Below are 18,015 nucleotides of genomic sequence, written 5' to 3'. Positions count from 1 at the left end.
AGAGTTTATAAATCTTATTTATGGACTGAAACCACACTGCCTGCAAAATCCAGCTGAATGTCCGTCCCCTCGTCTTCTGAGGCCTTAGTTCTCTCTGGGTTCTGTCCACTTCTGTCCGGCTCTACAGGACTTCCTTTAAACCCACGTCTTTGTCTCTTTAGTTCTGTCGTCTCCTTCCTGACGTTTTCGGGGTAAAAACGGGACATTTGGGTTGAAATCGCTGCAGCGTCTCATCAGAAGGGACTTTAGGGACCAACGGGTGTCTCCTCCTGTCTTGTCCTGCTGTCTCCAGGAGGATTTTGCACATTGTAAAGATGAAATGGATGTAATGGTAGTTCACTGTGGCTTTAGACTGTGTACAGGTCAACTATGGGCTGGAGGCATTCCCATGGAAACCAGCTGGAGAGCCTCAGGTTTCTGTCCCACTTCAGACCACGAGTGTAAATTTTAGAGTTCACAAGAAAATTAAAATAATTTAAGAAGAAAACTCGTCTCCGTCCTGTTTGTGTCCCCGAGTCAGATTTCAGGTCCAAATGCTGGTTCTGCTCCGAGGTGGAGAGAAAATAAACCACCAAATGTAAACTGATGTTTTGATGCGATCTAGAGTTCTGTTTCATGTGTTTTTTAACCCACATCAATAAAAATATTCTTTACGGAACCGTCGGATCCGGTACTCGGACGGATCATCTCCAGTCTGTGAAGAACACACAACTCTATAAATATTCTTTACAGGTACCAAACCTACCTGAGAACCCGAGACCAGATCGGTCCGATCCGGTAAAATAAAATTGAGCCTTGCTGCTTCTTTCTGTTGAGCTGAACATAACACCCCACCCCCACTGTATGTGAAAAACGTTTAAAAGGTCTGTAAAACCTACAGATGATTTTATTAAACTTTTACTAATCTGAACCCAAAATTGCTAAAAATTAGCTGTTGGGTAAAGAAGAGCCAATTTAAATTCAACAAATTTAGACTTTAAACTTTCATAAAGTGACGACTGCCAACCAACGAGTGTTTTTACCTCCAGAAACAGCCGAAGTATTTCAGAAAACATAACTCAAGTCTCGGACATCAGAAACGAACAAAAGAAACACCTGCCCTTACCCATCTCTTGCCTTCTCTCACCCGTCTCCCTCTGCCTGCTCTCACCTGTCTTTCCACCCTGCCCTCACCTGTCTCTCCTCCTCTGCCTGCTCTCACCTCTCTCCAACCTGCCCTCATCTGTCTCTCCTCCCTGCCCTCACCTGTCTCACAGAGGTGGACGTTCTCTGTGGAGCATACACAGAAGAGGCAGAGTCGAGCTCTTATCAAAGATCTCCTTCATTCTTTAATAGACATTGTGCCACAAAATGTCACGTCTGCAGTAACCAATCACGTGCCGACCTCCTCCTTCTCGTCGTTCTTCTTCTGTATAAATATTTACAGTTTATAAACTCGGAGCTGGGCTTCCCCACACCGCTTGAACGCACCGCAGGAAGGAGCCCGGCAGCGTGCACGCACACAGGAATGTTGTCACGGTGCAGGGTGGATGTGGGAGGGGGCAGCGGTTTCTCCTACCATGAAGGCACGTGGGCTGAGTGGGCGGAGCCAGCTGACGTGCTCGCTGCCGGTTCGAGTCGTGCTGCTCTGCACGGCTCGACGGGAGTGCAGAGCAGAACGGACCAATCAGACTTCTCTTCTGGTAAAAACGCTGTCATGTGACAGGGAGGGGCGGGGCTTATGGCCTGCTGCTGACTGATGAAAGACCCTCAGAGTCTCCTCTGGCCTTTCTGTCTGTCCCTCTGGAGCTGGGGAGGCTGGTTCTGGGCTGAGGGTGTTCAGGATGTGGACTGGGGTAAGGTGGGTTGGAGGTGTGTGTGTGTGTGTGTGTGTAGGAGTTTGGGGGGGGGGGGGGGGTCAGAGGCTGGTCTTGGCCCCCAGCAGCAGCCTCTGGATGAGGTGTAGACCAGCTGGTTGGAACTGGATGGAGGCTGGTTTTGAGCTGAGGGGGTTCAGGGATGTGGACTGGGGGTCAGGTTAGGTGGGGGGTGGTTTGAGGCTGGTCTCAGCCCTCAGCAGCAGCCTCCAGATGAAGTGTTAACCGGTTTGCTCTGAATCTTGACGTTGGACTTCTCAGCAGCGCCGGCCGTGGCTCCGGGGCCCATCCTCTTCTTGATCTCGGCTGCCATCGTCATGAAGGCCTGCTCCACGTTGGTGGCGCTCTTCGCACTCGTCTCCAGGAACGGGATCCCCAGGTTGTCTGCGAACTCCTGCAGGGGAGACGAGACGGGACATTCTGCTTAGAGCGTATAAGCAGTAAGTATCTTACCTGCTGCAAATGGCTAACTGTTTTATCTTAACATTAGCAGGATCATAATCAGAAGTCACCCTGACACACACTTCTATAAATCACAGATGCACTCTGGTCCTTTTCAGACTAGCCAGTAGCTCATCAGTTCAGTCAGAATCAAATGATTTCTTCAAACTGAAAATATTCATAGAGCTACCTGCAACAGGTAAGATATTTATGAGCAAAGTTCCATTTAATCAGTTGAATGCAGAATGAAGTCCCTTTTCTTCTTCTTTTTCCTTCACAGCTCTCAGAACGTTCTCCAGATGTTCTGCAGGTGAACTATTAGAGGACTTAGAACATTACACAGTAACTCTGGATGTTTTAGTTTCAACCAGAGAAACTGGATCAGATATTCTGCAGCGACAAACAAAACTGATGTGAAAACGCTCAGGAACAAAAACTGGACCAGAGAGACCGTCAGAGGGTCTGGAGAACTGATCCAGAACCACTTTTAACAGATACCAGGAATGTCTGGATCCTTGGAAGAAAAAAAAAAAACCCATACTGAGCTAAGGACTGGATTTGAGGTTCTGGTCAGTGGTTCTGGGTGGGGTTTAAACATGAACCTGGCTGATAATTTCCTGCCCTTTCAGACAGGAAGTGGATTCTGTGAACGACAAACAAAAACCAGTGGAATCAGACTCTGGCACGTTTCTCAGACCATGGGTCCTGGTACCTTGGCTGTGGTGTAGTCCACGACCTTCTTGGTGGTCAGATCACACTTGTTTCCTACGAGCAGCTTGTTAACGTTCTCGCTGGCGTAGCGGTCGATCTCCTGCAGCCACTGCTTCACGTTGTTGAAGGACTCCTGAGGACGAACCCAAACAGGAAGTTCAAATCACAGAAGAAGAAAATCATGATGTTTATCCAAAACACAAACAGAAATATTTGTTCATTTTGCAGAACTCACTGAGTTTTAATTGTTACATCTAATTAAGAGAAGTCAAAGACCAAATTAATCATTTAGCATGAATGCTAACATGGAAGAGCTAACAGGATTAGCTTTGTGTTTACACGTGTTCTTTAGTACAGGAGCTACGGCAGCTCAACTGGGACAAACGGCAGCGAGCTACCCCTGCGCTGACTCAAAGCGGTAGCACATTCCCTGAATCCATTTTTAACATTTATTTTAGAATGATTTCAGTCCACCGTGAATCTAAAAACAGACTAAAGCCCCGCCCACACCGCATTCTGTGCATAAGAACAGAAATTCAGATTGTTGTATTTGACAGTGAGGCCAACAGAAACATGATTACTGCCAGAGATGAGTCAGCAAAAGGAATGCCTATTGCCCGCTGTGCCATTTAAAGACCACTGAGCCCTCAAAGCGTGTATAGGGATGACTCTCAGCTAAGGCTGGGCGATGTATCAAATATACTTGATGCACCACAAGTTTTTCAATTTACGATGGTTAAAATGGCTCTATCGCAACAAATAATAATAATAATAATAATAATTCAAATAATATTTCGGCCACAGTGTTATTCATCTGACACGCTACGAATGCATCACTAATCCCTGCCCCCGCCCAACCTAAAAAAATTTTGCCGGACATGTTGTGCGGAGCATGCACATATAGACTTTGAGGTGGGGAAAAAAATATGACGACAGCGGGAGATTCAGGTGAGCGGGTGAATGTGAAGGTAACTGAAGAGGAGTCCGATGAACTAGTTCCGAAGAGAAACAGCACTGGATCAATAATCTGGCAGTATTTTGGATTTTATAAGGAGGATGTCGAACAAAATGTGGTCATTTGCAAAACGTGTCATAAAACCATTGCCACAAAAGGTAGTAGTACCACTAATTATTTCACCACCTAAGAAGTCATCCACTGCAAAATGAAGAATGTTGTAATTGTAAACTCTGTATAAGAAAATGTTTAATAAACCAGCTGTGAAGCAGATGACACTAAATAAATTTATTCTGATTTTGCATTCAAATTTAAAAAAAAACATGAATGGTCTGTTTGAATAGAGTACACCAGTTCCATTTTACATACTAAATAGTTTAAAATAGCATATAGTTTAAAATTAGTTGGCTGAGGTCAATTAATGGTGGTGGCCATATTGAATTGGGTCTCTTCCAGAACTCGTTCAGCAGGTTTAACTGAACTGAGCCGTCATTTCATTCTGCAGTGATCCAACAGAACCGCTGAACAGGTAAACAGTGCTTTCCGTGTACACATGGCTTATATTTTGCTGAAAGACAGGTGATTCATTGAGCCCTCCCCTTCATGATGGTAAACAGAGAGGTCAAAGGTCACCGACCTGATCCGTCACATCATAAACCACGATGATGCCGTGAGCGCCTCTGTAGTAACTGGACGTGATGGTCCGGAACCTCTCCTGGCCGGCAGTGTCCCACTGAGGACGCACAACACAAACCATCACTTTACAACACTCACAAGCCCCGCCCCCAGACCGTGGACACTTCCTCTTACAATCTGCAGCTTGATGGTCTTCCCGTCCAGCTCGATGGTTCTGATCTTGAAGTCCACGCCGATGGTGCTGATGTAGCTCTCTGTGTATGTGTCGTCCTGAGGTCAAACACATCGACAGGTGAGTGACACACCTGCATCCAGTCAGCTGTCAGAACTCTGATCCTAAAGCTGCTCCATTCTCTGCAAGAGCCCAGAACTGTGTTCTGAAAGCTGTCGTCTTTTTCTTTCTGCTTGGAGCTCCTGCAGCTGTTTTTTGACCCAGAACCTTCAGAACCTAAATTCTCCTCTGGTGTCAGACAGCTTCCATGCGATTGGTCAGACATTTAAAGTGGGTGGGGTTAATGTGCACAGATGCTGATAACCTGCGCCCAGGACCTCTGCACTTATGTTTCTGGTGAAGTAAAATATGTTTTGACCAGAGCCATCTTTGTTCTGGTCCTCACCACCTTCAGAAAAACTGTTTTCTGGGTTCTTGCAGAATTTGGACTGACCTTGACTCAAACTTACTGCAAAGCGAAGGAGGAGGCAGGATTTTCCCACGCCGGAGTCTCCGATCAACAGCAGCTTGAATAAGTAATCACTGAGAGGGAAACAAAACTGGATCAATAACCGATACTTGTTCTGTGGACGTTCTGAATCAGTCTGCTGAGGGTTTGAAAGAGTGGGTATGACGTGAATGGAGGTGGGTATGATATGGTGGAGGTGGTACGATGTGGGTATGTACAATATGAATGTATGTGGATATGATGTGAATGGGGTGGTTACGATGCTAGTGGGTACAATGTCATTGGGTACCATGTGGCGGAGGTGGTATATGTGGATGGGTACAATGTGAATGGATGTGGGTACGATGTCTGTGGCGATGGGTAAGATGGTGGTGGTGGGTACGTACAATGTGAAATGATGTAGATATGATGCTAATGGAGGTGAGTACAATATTGATGGGGTGGGTACAATGGGGTTAAGTTGGGTTAAGTGTTGGTGGGTTCCATGTCCGAGTATGATGTGGGTACAAATTTATTATTGACGATTTTGCTCATTGTCGTAGTTTATTTACAATCTTCAAAACATGTAAACCTATCTTTATTTCAGGTCTAGAACTGCAGTTGGAGGTTTTATTAACACGTCTTTACCTTCCTCGGGTGTTCTAATGCAGATTAATCTCAGATTATTCACTTTAATGATCACTAATCAAGAAACTCTAAACACACTTCCTGTTTGTGGCTCAGCCGAACCGAGGCCAAGTATCAGGGAGTAACTGAACCGTCAGAGAGTAACTGGACACAGTAACTGGAGGGTCAGAGAGTAACTAAACAGAGTAACTGGACCGTCAGAGTGTAACTGATGAGTAACTGGACCGTCAGAGACCAACTGGACCGTCAGAGTGTAACTGAAGAGTAACTGGACCGTCAGAGTGTAACTGAAGAGTAACTGGACCGTCAGAGAGTAACTGGACCGTCAGAGTAACTGAACAAAGTAACTGGACTATCAGAGTAACTAAACCCTCACACAGTAACAGATCCATCAGAGAGTAACGAAACCATCAGAGTAACTGAACTATCAGAGTAAATAAACCGTCTGAGAGTAACTACACAGTTGGGGTAACTGTTAGCTAGCAGCGCTAACAGTGAGTGAGCCAACAAACGTCACGTAACAAAATGTGGTTTCCTTGTGGACTTTCTCGGTGTTTTATTGTATCAGAACCCGCTGACCGGAGTTACAACCGCCGAACCCACCGGCTGTTAGCAAAATGTCCGTCCAGCTGTCAGCTTTCCGGCTGAACGCCGAAGAGAAAGCCGCTGACGCGCCGCCCGGTAGCTCGGAGCTAGCTTCCCCGGCTGGGCTGACAGCTGAACCGGACCTGACACCATCAGTCCCGCCCGAACCGACACTTACTATTCCGGATTCATGGTTGGCTCCTGCGTGTGATGTGTGCTCGCTGCTGGCTGGATCTCTGCCGGGCCTCGGTCACTTACAGGCGGCTTTTTCCGTCAAGAACTAAAGTGGCAGAACAGGGTAATCGAATCAAATATGGCCGCTAGACTACAACCTACCCGGAAATTCCAGGCGCTGGCACTCATGGGTATTGTAGTTTTATAATAATGGGCGTTTGCTCTGAGTACAGACCTGGACCTGGTTGGTTCAGATTCAGAACCAGAACCTTCTCATGAAGCAAAATAAAAAATATCTAATAAAACACACAACAGGGGTATACACTGAATAAAAAAAACAACAACTTGCATTAAATTTATTAAAGATATTCAAAGGCACCCTGGCATCTCATGACCACAACAGATTTTTTTAAAAGTAATAATTAAATACAATTACCTTCTGAGGTCAACCCTGCTTAAGATGGCTGCCACATCTAATGAACAGTTCTAATGAACTGAAAAAAGAATGAACTCAGTCAGTTTTCTTTCATTTAGGAGTTCATTTACTTGATAAACGACTCTAGGGCAGCTGGAGAAAGTTTACTGGAGGCAGCAGGCAGAAAGGTTTTCTAAAATCTGAAGATACGCTTGGTCCACAGGTCTGTGGTCAGTCTCTGTCAGTCCTGCTCAGAAAACCCACTAGGACTGCAGTCATGAGTCAGCTGCAGAGTCACGAGTCAACTGCAGGGTCACCAGTCAACTGCAGAGTCAGAGTCAACTGTAGGGTCATGAGTCAGCAGCAGGGTCACGAGTCGGCTGCAGAGTCACGAGTCAACTGCAAGGTCATGAGTCAGCTGCAAAGTCACGAGTCGTCTGCAGAATCACGAGTCAATTGCAAGGTCACAAATCAACTGCAGGATCACAAGTCATCTGCAGGGTCACAAGTCAACTGCAGAGTCACGAGTCAACTGTAGGGTCACGAGTCAACTGCAGGGTCACAAGTCAACTGCAGGGTCACAAGTCAACTGCAGGGTCACAAGTCAACTGCAGGGTCACAAGTCATCTGCAGAGTCACGAGTCGTCTGCAGGGTCATGAGTCAACTGCAAGGTCACGAGTCATATGCAGAGTCACGAGTTGTCTGCAGGGTCATGAGTCAATTGCAAGGTCATGAGTCAACTGCAAGGTCACGAGTCATCTGCAGAGTCACGAGTTGTCTGCAGGGTCATGAGTCAGCTACAGTGTCACGAATAATCTGCTGAGTCACGAGTTGTCTGCAAGGTCACGAATCAACTGTGGGATCATGAGTCAACTGCAAGGTCACGAGTCAGCTGCAGGGTCACGAGCCGTCTGCAGGGTCACGAGTCAACTGAAATGTCACGAGTCATCTGCAGGGTCATGAGTCAACTGCAAGGTCACGAGTCATATGCAGAGTCACGAGTTGTCTGCAGGGTCACGAGTCAACTGCAGGGTCATGAGTCAATTGAAATGTCACGAGTCATCTGCAGAGTCAAATGTCAACTGCAAGGTCACGAATCATCTGCAAGGTCACAAATCAACTGAAAGGTCACGAGTGAACTGAAAGATCACGAGTCGTCTGCCGAGTCATGACGCATTTGCAGGGTCACAAGTCATCTGCAGTGTCACGAGTCAACTGCAGGGCAACGAGTCAACTGAAACAAACAACTAGAAAATATTTTCTTGTTAATTTCAAATGTCAATCACCTGACAGATAGGAGCAATGAATAATAATAATCATAGACAAAAAGAGTAAAATGGTAAAGAGCCCCATGTGCTTCACCCGGAGTGAAGTTCTGTTTTCAGGAAAACTGTGTCCATAAAACCCAGAAGATCCTGAAACATATCTTTCTGAAATAATTTACATTAAAAAATATACTTTCAAACTGTCCATTAAGTTCACTTTAAAACATTTTGACATTAAGTTTATTTGTCTCTTTTACATGCATCATTTTAAAAACAATAAAAAAATAGAACTGAAAATTGTCCAACAGAAACAGAACATCAAATATTCATTTATAAACTCGTTTCATCCAAACCAATATCAGTAAAAATGTCAAATAGGTATAAAAAGAGAAATGGCACCTTCGTTTTTTATTATTCTGTGAAATAAAGAGGAGGAGGGCAGAAGGAGGATAACGAAGAAAAGGAGGAAGAAGAGGATGAGAGAAAGAGAACATGAGGAAGAGGATGGGAGGAAGAGGAGGTCAAGAGGAGGAGGAGGACAGGACAAAGAGAAGGACGGGCGAAAGAAGAGAACAGGAGGAGGAAGAGGACTGGAGGAGGAGGAGGACAGCAGGAAGAGAAGGACAGGAAAAAGAGGAGATCAGGAGGACGAGAGGAGAATAGAAGGAAGAGGAGGACAGGAAAAACAGAAGGACAGTCACAGGACAAATAGGAGAACAGGAGGACAGCAGGAAGAGAAGGACAGGAAAAAGAGGAGAAGGACGAGAGGAGAAGAGAAGGAAGAGGACAGGAAAAACAGAAGGAGGACAGTCACAGGACAAATAGGAGAACAGGAGGACAGCAGGAAGAGAAGGACTGGACGAATAAGAAAACAAGGGGACAGGAGGAGGACATGATGAAGAGTTAGATTCAGGCACTTCCTTTAACAGACCACGACATAATTAACATTTAGCTCATCTCCCTCAAACATTTGGTTCTGGTGTGTTTCTGTGGGATGTCGGATCAGCACATGGACCGGGTCGTAACAGAACCAGATCCTGCTGCTCTTCCATTACTCTTTAAATCTCAGATGATTGGACCTGACCAGGTGGAGCTCTTCTCATTTAGGCTGATTGTTTCACATCTCTGTTGGTTTTGGCAGCTTCATACATGTAAAATACTAAGAACATTCAAACCTGAACAGAATTTCAAACGTCCAATCTGCAGAAAACAAAATTAAACCCGTAGTACAAAACACAAACCAGCAGTTTGAACGCTTTCAGTGAAACATGAGAGCCGTTTAGTTTGACACACAAGATTTTGATTATGACTTCAAGTCCTCATTTTATGTTTTTGTGGTTTTGTTAAATAAAACAAGGCCAACAGAGTGGAGGACCATTAAACTGAACTGCTAACATGTAAAAACGTCCAACTTCCAGCGGGTGTGTTAGCCAAACAAGAGCTAAAAAACAATAAACAAGCTTTAAAAAATAAAGATGCAACCTAGCATTAGCACTGAAACCTGTTAGCATTATTGATCGTCAGCTAACTGATTCAAATGTATCCAATTGCTTCAATATTCTGCAAATGAACAAAGAAAATTAGGAAATCTACAGCTAGCAGGTGCCAGACAAGTTGCTAAGCTAGGCTAACAAATGGCACAGACTGGATATATTATTCCTGTTTTATCTGTTCAGGTTTAAACATTTAGTTTTCATTTGGAGAAACAAAATAAACATTCACGCTAACAAGAAAACACGTAGCCTCAAAACACTTGTATAAAAATATACCATAAAGTGCCATTGTGTCAGTTATCAGGTTTAAGATATAGGCCTACAGGAGCTGTCTTTTAAATTACTGTAAATAATCAATGTTTTGTATTCTGTAAATGTTTTGTATGAATGAAAATTATTCAGGAGCTTTAGCCTTTACCTCACTGAGACACAACAGTTGGAGGCAAAATACAAACAATCAAAGAACGTCTCCAAATGTTTGAATTTAGAGGATGTCTCCAAACGTTGCATTCAAAGGACTTCTCTAAACATTGGCATTAAAATAATGTCTCCAAACTTTAGCATTCAGAGGACGTCTCCAAATGGTCGCATTTGAAGGATGTCTCCAAACGTTTACATTTGGAGGACGTCTCCAAACATTTGCATTCAGAGGACGTCTTCAAATGTTCGCATTCAAAGGACTTTTCTAAACATCAGCATTCGAAGAATATCTCCAAACTTTAGAATTCAGAGGACGTCTCCAAATGCTCGCATTTGGAAGACATCTGCAAACATTTGCATTTGCAGGACATCTCCAAATGTTCACATTCGGAGGACGTCTCCAAATGTTCACCTTTGGAAAACGTCTCCAAATATTGCATTCTAGGGATGTCCCCAAACTTTAGCATTTGGAAGACATCTCTAAACTTCACATTCAGAGGACATCTCTAAACGTTGTCATTCAGAGGATGTCTCCAAACATTGCATTCAGTGGACGACTCCACACGTTCTCATCTGAAGGACATCTCTAAATGTTCTCATTCGGAGGACGTTTCCAAACTTTTTAAGTGTCCTCCCAGGTGTCGCAGAGGCTCACTCTCGTGTTGCAAGAAATTTAGGCATGTTTAGACAATATTTGCATTCAGGATTTTTTTTTCAAAGCAGTCTGAGAGAAGTCTGCAAACTCCTTCTCTATGTTTTGCCCTTGAAAAATAAAAGTGCAATAAATTATGTTTTCTACAAGGTGTAGTCAAATAGTTATTGATTACATTTAAAATAGTTCTTTTTTTTTACTTTTTTTACTCTGGTTTTACTTTTACTAGATTATATGGTTTGAGCCAACACTTGAACTTTGCTGCCTCATGTTGTATTTTAATATGGATCACGTTAATCTTTCACTCAGACACCCATCAGATGAAGGTTCAGGTCTGTTCTGGACTCTAATAATAATGAAATAATCATGTCCAGGATCCAGTCTTATGTAGATCAATCAGGAACTGTACCACTTGGGGACAAGGGTAGTTTTCGATAAACATTATCACAATAAACTCAACAGCCCGAACATAAAAAATACTTGTACATTTTAAAAACAATGTCTGATTTATGCTGAAATTCTTCTCTCAAAGTCTTTTGGTCCTCGGCTTTAAAAAAATACAAACGCAAATATCCACTTCCTTTTGGAAATTAAAACAACATAAATCACACCAGCCTTTTTCCATATAGTCTCTGTGGAATGGGCGGAGCCTACATCCTCCAGGTATCTGTGAAATGGGCAGAACTTGTAATCTCCCAGGTCTACCTAGACTGGGCGGAGCCTATGACTTACCAGAATTTTGAAGACAAATGGCAACCTTCCAGGTTTCTGTAATCTGGGCAAAGCCTGCAACCTAAGTCTCTGTAGACTTAATGGAGCCTGCAATCTCCCAGATCTCTGTAGAGTGGGCGGAGCCAGCCAGCTCTCAGCCCACAGCCTTGTGTTTCCCGCCGCAGCAGTGGCAGGCCATGCCACAGTGGTGACAGGCTCTCAGAGGAGCATAGCAGCACATGCAGGGTGCCACCAAGGACAGACCTATGAGCGCCATCCAGCGCAGGCAGAAGCGCTCGTCGCTGGTGTCGCAGGAGCACGGGTCGGTGTAGTCACCCTCAGGGTCCGACATGCAGTGGTACAGCAGGCTGTCAGCGCACCACATGAAGCTGACCCGTCGGATGCAGGTCTTGATGGGGTCAGGTGCCTCCTGGCAGCGCCCCCTCCCATTGTCCTCCTGGCTGAATATGTCCTGACAGTAAACGCAGCGGAAAGGCGCCAGCTCCTCCGCTTCTCGTTTGCATTTGGGTGGAAGCGGTTGTGGCGACAGCGTCACCACTGACCTGTGTCCGCCGCTCAGCTCCAGGCAGCCGGGTTTACTGCTGTAGCCCTGCTGCACGTCGCAGGTCAGCGGGTATGGGCATGTGTAGTTGTGTTTTGGCAGCCCACTCTTGGTGAAATGCATGCAGGTGTCTGGGTTGTGAACCTGAGCCAAGTGTTCACAGGTTGAGTTGGCATGACGGTAGTCCTCGTAGCCGGTGAGCCAGGTTCGCTCCCGTGGGTTGACATTTACGACTTCCTCTTCCTCCACTGGGAAGCTGACGTGATGAGGAAACATGTGCACCACCTGCAAGGCCCAGAGGACACGTTTATCAGAAATGAGAAAAACCAGCCTGGACACAAAAACATCAACAAACCTCATATGATGGTGCCGAGACGAAGGCTGATGGAACCCGAACACCCTGTTTTCTGTCTTATTTTAAACAGTAAAGTCTGAGATTTTACAGAATCTATGGGGGCAGCCATGACAGTGTTCCCATCATTTCCTGAAAACAAAATTAGCTGATTTTATGAGTGAATCCTGAAATTCTACAGGAGACATTTCAGTCACAGAAAATGCTCAGAACTAGCAGAGTCACATTCAAGGATGACAAGTTTTACTGGAGTCTGTGGTACGAGCATCCAGCAATCACGCCTAATAACTGATTATACAGTTTGACATCAGAGACTAAAACGCCACCAGAGCCAGTCAGCGAGGAAAAGTGTACATGGTAGAAACAGAACATGTGACACTAGAACGTTAATACATCAGAGTCAGAGTCAGAGTCAGAGTTTCTTTATTGTCATTCGCACCTCATGTGGTACATGTGGTGGAGCGAAATTATGTACACAGGGTCCCAGTTACATCCAACAATAAAATGTATAAGAAAAACAGTAATAACATCTAAGATATGAACTAAGAAAAACATCAACTAAATATACTCTAAGCACTCATAACATAAAACATTGAACATCACCACAAACATGAACATGAGTCTGTGAGCAGATGTGCACGCATGAACACATCAACATTGAAACAGATCAGCAGCAACATGAAACAGATCAGCAGCAACATGATATGGTTTTTCACAGTGATTATTCTAGTTAGAGATTCATGAGTCTAACAGCCTCAGGGTAGAAGCTGTTCCTCAGTCTAGTGGTTCTACACTTAATGCTCCTTAACCTCCTTCCTGAGGGGAGTGGGGCAAAAAGTGTGTGTGCTGGGTGGGTGGGGTCCTTCATGATGCAGGTGGCCCTCTTCCTGCATCTGGAGGTGTAGATGTCTGTGATGGTGGGGAGACTGACTCCAACAGATTTCTGTGCAGCCTTCACCACTCTCTGCAAAGCTTTTCTTTCTGCAGCTGTGCAGCCTCCATGCCACACGTTGATGCTGGAGCACAGGAACAGAACATCGCAGCAGCACATCAGGGTTCAAACTCCCTGAGCTTCCATGTGTTTTATGTTTTTCTCAGACTCCCTGAGTTTTTCTTGTCTGGAAATTGTGAAGTTATTGTTCAGGTTTTCCCTGATTTCCAGAGTCCCTGGGAACTCTGCATGATGGAAACAGAGGAGGAAGAAAGCATGCTGGGTAATCTAGAAGACCTACAATCTGCTGAGTCACTGGTTGTCAGTTTGGTGAGGAGGGGCAGCTCTTCAGGCAGAAACACAGAGTAAAAAGTAAGCCTCAGACCAACAGTCTCTGTGTGAAAACTAGAAGTCGGATCAAAGAACTTGTTGACCCGTGAGCAGCAGGAGGTTCTGATGGTACCATAGGACGGCGATGTGACAAGTTAAAAAAGAATCTTCTTTTCTAGTTTGGAAGAGGAAACTCTGAGTTCAGCTACAGTGGGAGTCAATGGGAGTTAGGGTGTTTGACCTCTGACCTTTGAGAGGACACCTGTCCTGCAGCAGAGACACTCTGAGGGGACGGAGACAGAGACTGACATTGAAACGTTCCGAACAGTAATAATGTTCTTTAACGCTCATGAATCAGACTTGTTGAATACAGCTTTTAGCTGATGCTCCAAACTCACCGGGTCCAGGAAGTAGGGGTCTGTCGGTCGGTGCTGCTCATAGAAATGTCCCAGAATGCAATGGTGCCGCTGGGGTTCACAGAAGTGGGCCGGAGCCAGAGCGTGCAAGGTGGGTTCCCTCCTCTGAGACGAGTTGGACGAGCTGTCTGTGGCCGTCTGGACGACAAAAGAGATGAGAGCAGTAGGAATTATGGGTAAAAAATCATCGGTTAACACCCAACCAACCGTTAATCTGGGCCGTGCCACACTCTCACTAAGGATCCAAAACACCTTCATGACATCCTGGAGGGGATAAGACTACTGAAACAGTCATGGGCATGTGCTGACATTTGCACTTGATTATTAAAAACTGTCACTTTGTGAATTATTGAGGAACATAAAGAAAACTTTCAGGGCACAAAAGTGACTTCATTTCTATTTCTGTGGTATTTTTTATGTGGAAGTCAGTATGGGACTGAAGTCTGCTTCTCTGGGTCTTTCAGTCCTGACACAAGCGGTCCAACAACTTGGTTCTGACTGAGTCACCCTTCAGGATTGAAGTTGGACTCTGACCCGATTAAAGCGGTCCGGTGACGCTGAGGTGGAGAAGTTCTGATCAGTCATTATCTTACTTGCAGCTGGACATTAAAACAGAACAGAATTTAGCAACAAAAAGAAAAGAATCTTCTCACCATGAAGACATCGTCGTCCCCAAGCTCCGCCTCATTTTGCAGTGTGGATGAAGACGTGGTCGAGCCTGGAGACCAAAGAGAGACGCCTGAGCTCAACAACCAGTTAGCTTTCAGTCGGGGTTAATAACAATGAATTCACGTACACACGCTAAACTGTTCAGCCAAATATTCTAAAACTGTTTTCCAGGTCCACATTTTCTAAAACCCAACAACACAAAAAGTCCCAAAAAAAGTGTCCTGATGGCGTCTTCGTTCAGAACCTGGACCTCCATATTTGTTGGACTTCTCTGCAGGTTTGGACCCATGAGCTCCAACCATCAGTCATCTTTGGGATGGGTGCCTCAGGTGAAAGTTTCCTGGTTTGAATCATGTCTCACCGGATTGTCTTTAAACGTCTCATGGAAAGTTCCACCTCTTTGGGGCGAATCATCGCCTGACTTGTATCGCTGTGACAACGTTACCCATAATTCTCATCGGATAACCCTACCCCTAATAAATATATAGCATTAGCTTCAGAGCTAATAACGTTAGCTTCAGAGCTAATCAATTAAACATCAGCCCCTTTTAGTTAACTTTATTGTCACGTTATATCTTTTCCCACAACCCGAAAAGGAAGAAGCAGGTAAAGATAATGGATGGATGTTATATCTTTTCAGCCTTGACTCCTCTTGTTTTAGTCTCCACTACAACTAATGTACGTCATCGCCCTAGAATGCATTGCCCCGGTAAAATAATGGTGACAACCTTAAATTAAAAATGTAACTAACTTGTTTTTAAGTAATCAGTGAAATGAGTTTGATGTGTTACAAACAACAACTTTTAGCAGAATGGAGGAATAACAACATTTTAAGGCCAATGTGAGCAGGTAGTTGGAGATCCCTTTAATCCACACCTGATGACAGGTGAGGGTTGGAAAATAGACGGACCAGTAAATCTAGATCTTTGTATTTTTCACCAGCGTGGACCAGAGCAACACTCTCATTACTGAGGACAAGGTAACGATCAGTCGCTTGGCTCTTAAAGGACATTAATACACAAGCTGCTCCTTCAGCTGTTGCATCAAGACGTTATAAGAAACCTGGGTGTCCTGAGGACCGGTTCTTCTCTGATCGTTTGTCTCTCAGGCATGTCTCAGGTTGTACCTCATTAGGATGGACACCATAGTAATCTACTACAGGGGGTCTCGAAGATGCCATGGACCCATGTCCCTCCACTCTTCATTGAGCTCAAGTGGCCCAGCGGCTGCCTGATCCAGATCCAAGTCCTTCATTCTGACAACAGCTAAACATGGGCCGCAGAGTTCCTCTAAGGAACAAAGTCTGGTTCGGCATTCCCTTAGGACATGGGAGTCTCAGTCCAGACTGTCCTCTTCTGTGGCTTCATGAAGGTGGAAAGAGATTCCAAAGTCTATCAGAGCAGGGAGTCCCTCTCTACCTTCAGAGAAGACGCCCAACACACCAAACCCCCATTTGGCACTTCTGGACCGTTTCTACTGGTTCCTGACTGAACTGGAGCTTCTTAGTTTTGACCCGGACATCTCTGTTAAAGGACAAAATGTAAATGGAAGGTTTAGTGTGGACACAGTCTGGGGACGTTACCTTCTGTCAGGTCCTCCAGAGCCTTCCTCACTCCACGGTCGAAGGCTCGAGCATCCGACGTACTCTGGAAGGTCAAACCATACTTCCTGTTGTCCACCTTCCAGTGGTGGAATGTGGGCGTTGCCTTTGTGTAGACCAGGTCCTTTTTCAAGATGCACTCCAGGATCACCTGAAGATTCAACCAAACCGCATGTTGGACAGAAGATATCATCAGTCACTGCAGGTCTCACCTGTCTGTCTCACCTGTCCGACTCACCTGGTGGTCTCTGAGGCGTTCTCCATGAATCAGAAAGGTGTTGCGTCCCAGCAGGTTGCTAGGCAACAGTCTGCACACGCCAACTCTGCTCAGGCAGCCATCCAGCGCCAGCCAGCCGCCACTCGACTCGTCTCGGGTCATCACCACCGCTTTGACTCGCACCATGAAGCTGTCACTGCAGCCGAGACAGAACCCGGTTCTGTTAGCAGCAGGTTCTGGTTCCTAAACTACACTTCTGGATATTATTGGGTCTCAAAAAAAAAAGTCCACTCTCTGGTTCTTGGGATTTACGATGCATTCACTGACCCTCTGAAATGAAAACTTTCATCAGCAGATTAAAGTTCAGTTCAGAGAGAAATGAGTCAATAAGCAGAACTTTGATGTTTTAAATCCTGACCCAGAATCCAAACATCCAGTTTTCATTCCAAGCAAAAAAAAAACCTTAAGGTCCAATTTTCCATTTCACATTGAATGTAACAGCTTTACAGAAAATGGATGTCTAAAATCAGAACCGGATCTGGTTCTGCTGTAAGGCACTCATCGTAGAGCTGAACCTCCTATAGGTCAGTAATCAGAACCAAAACTGAGCCCTAGTCAGAAACCAGGACGAAGAGTAGCTCCTGTTGAAGTCTTCCAGCAGACCCTGAGCAGTCTGGACCCCAGACCGGCTGAAGGGGGTTCAGAGCAAGCCCCCAGTTCACCACCAACCTGTTCACATTTCCAACTGGTTCTCCTCACTCACCAAGCAGACCCTGGTATTTGGTAGCTTCATATTCCAAAACCTGGTACTCCTAAACTTGGGTTTCCTGATCTACCCCTTAATTCTGCTGCTGCTATAAGCTTAGACTGCTGGAGGACAAACTGTCCACATGTTCTCAGTCTGCTGCTGTCTTTAATTCATGCTACTGTTCCTGTTTATAATTTTTTTAATTTCTATCATGAGCATGTTTTTCTATACAACTGGACAGTAGGAACGACACCTGGACCATTGGCACTACTCCTGGACCACAGAACCTATAGTTGACCATAGGAACTACAACTGTACCACAGAAAATACATCTGGAACACAGAACCTACACCTATAGAATATGGACCATAGAAACAACACCTGGACCATACTACTCCTGAACCACAGAACATAAAGATGGGCCATAGGAACTACACCTAAACTATAGGAACAACTCCTGCACGACAGAATATACCTGTACCATACAAACCCCGCATGGTCCATAGGAACTACATCTAGACCTACACCTGGACCACATACCTGGACCATAGGAACTACACACAAATCT

The 18,015-nt window shown here is 45.1% G+C and overlaps 2 protein-coding genes across 2 annotated transcripts in view; both read right to left on the bottom strand.

Annotated features, from left to right (window-relative positions):
• Positions 1–1,310: 1,310 nt before the first annotated feature.
• Positions 1,311–6,824, bottom strand: LOC119422303 (ras-related protein Rab-1A). Its single transcript, XM_037689627.1, has 6 exons — positions 6,670–6,824; positions 5,281–5,353; positions 4,774–4,869; positions 4,601–4,696; positions 3,010–3,141; positions 1,311–2,250 (listed from the first exon to the last, which is right to left on the bottom strand). Exons 1-6 carry the CDS (start codon positions 6,681–6,683, stop codon positions 2,053–2,055), a joined length of 609 nt encoding a protein of 202 aa, XP_037545555.1. The 5' UTR covers positions 6,684–6,824; the 3' UTR covers positions 1,311–2,052.
• Positions 6,825–11,776: 4,952 nt separating this feature from the next.
• spred2a (sprouty related EVH1 domain containing 2a) overlaps positions 11,777–18,015 on the bottom strand; it is a 6,994-nt gene continuing 755 nt past the window's right edge. The window contains exons 2-6 of the mRNA XM_037690137.1: positions 16,721–16,895; positions 16,465–16,633; positions 14,867–14,931; positions 14,196–14,351; positions 11,777–12,469 (exon numbers count right to left, since the gene is read on the bottom strand). Of these exons, the coding sequence (XP_037546065.1) occupies positions 11,777–12,469; positions 14,196–14,351; positions 14,867–14,931; positions 16,465–16,633; positions 16,721–16,895 (1,258 nt within the window). The remainder of the gene's footprint in view (positions 12,470–14,195; positions 14,352–14,866; positions 14,932–16,464; positions 16,634–16,720; positions 16,896–18,015) is intronic.

The sequence above is a fragment of the Nematolebias whitei genome, chromosome 16 (genome assembly GCF_014905685.2).
Source record: "Nematolebias whitei isolate Nwh7 chromosome 16, NemWhi1, whole genome shotgun sequence".
In the NCBI taxonomy this organism is placed as follows: domain Eukaryota; kingdom Metazoa; phylum Chordata; class Actinopteri; order Cyprinodontiformes; family Rivulidae; genus Nematolebias; species Nematolebias whitei.
Note: the sequence above shows the minus strand (reverse complement) of the source record. Positions and strands in the feature narration are given on the sequence as shown.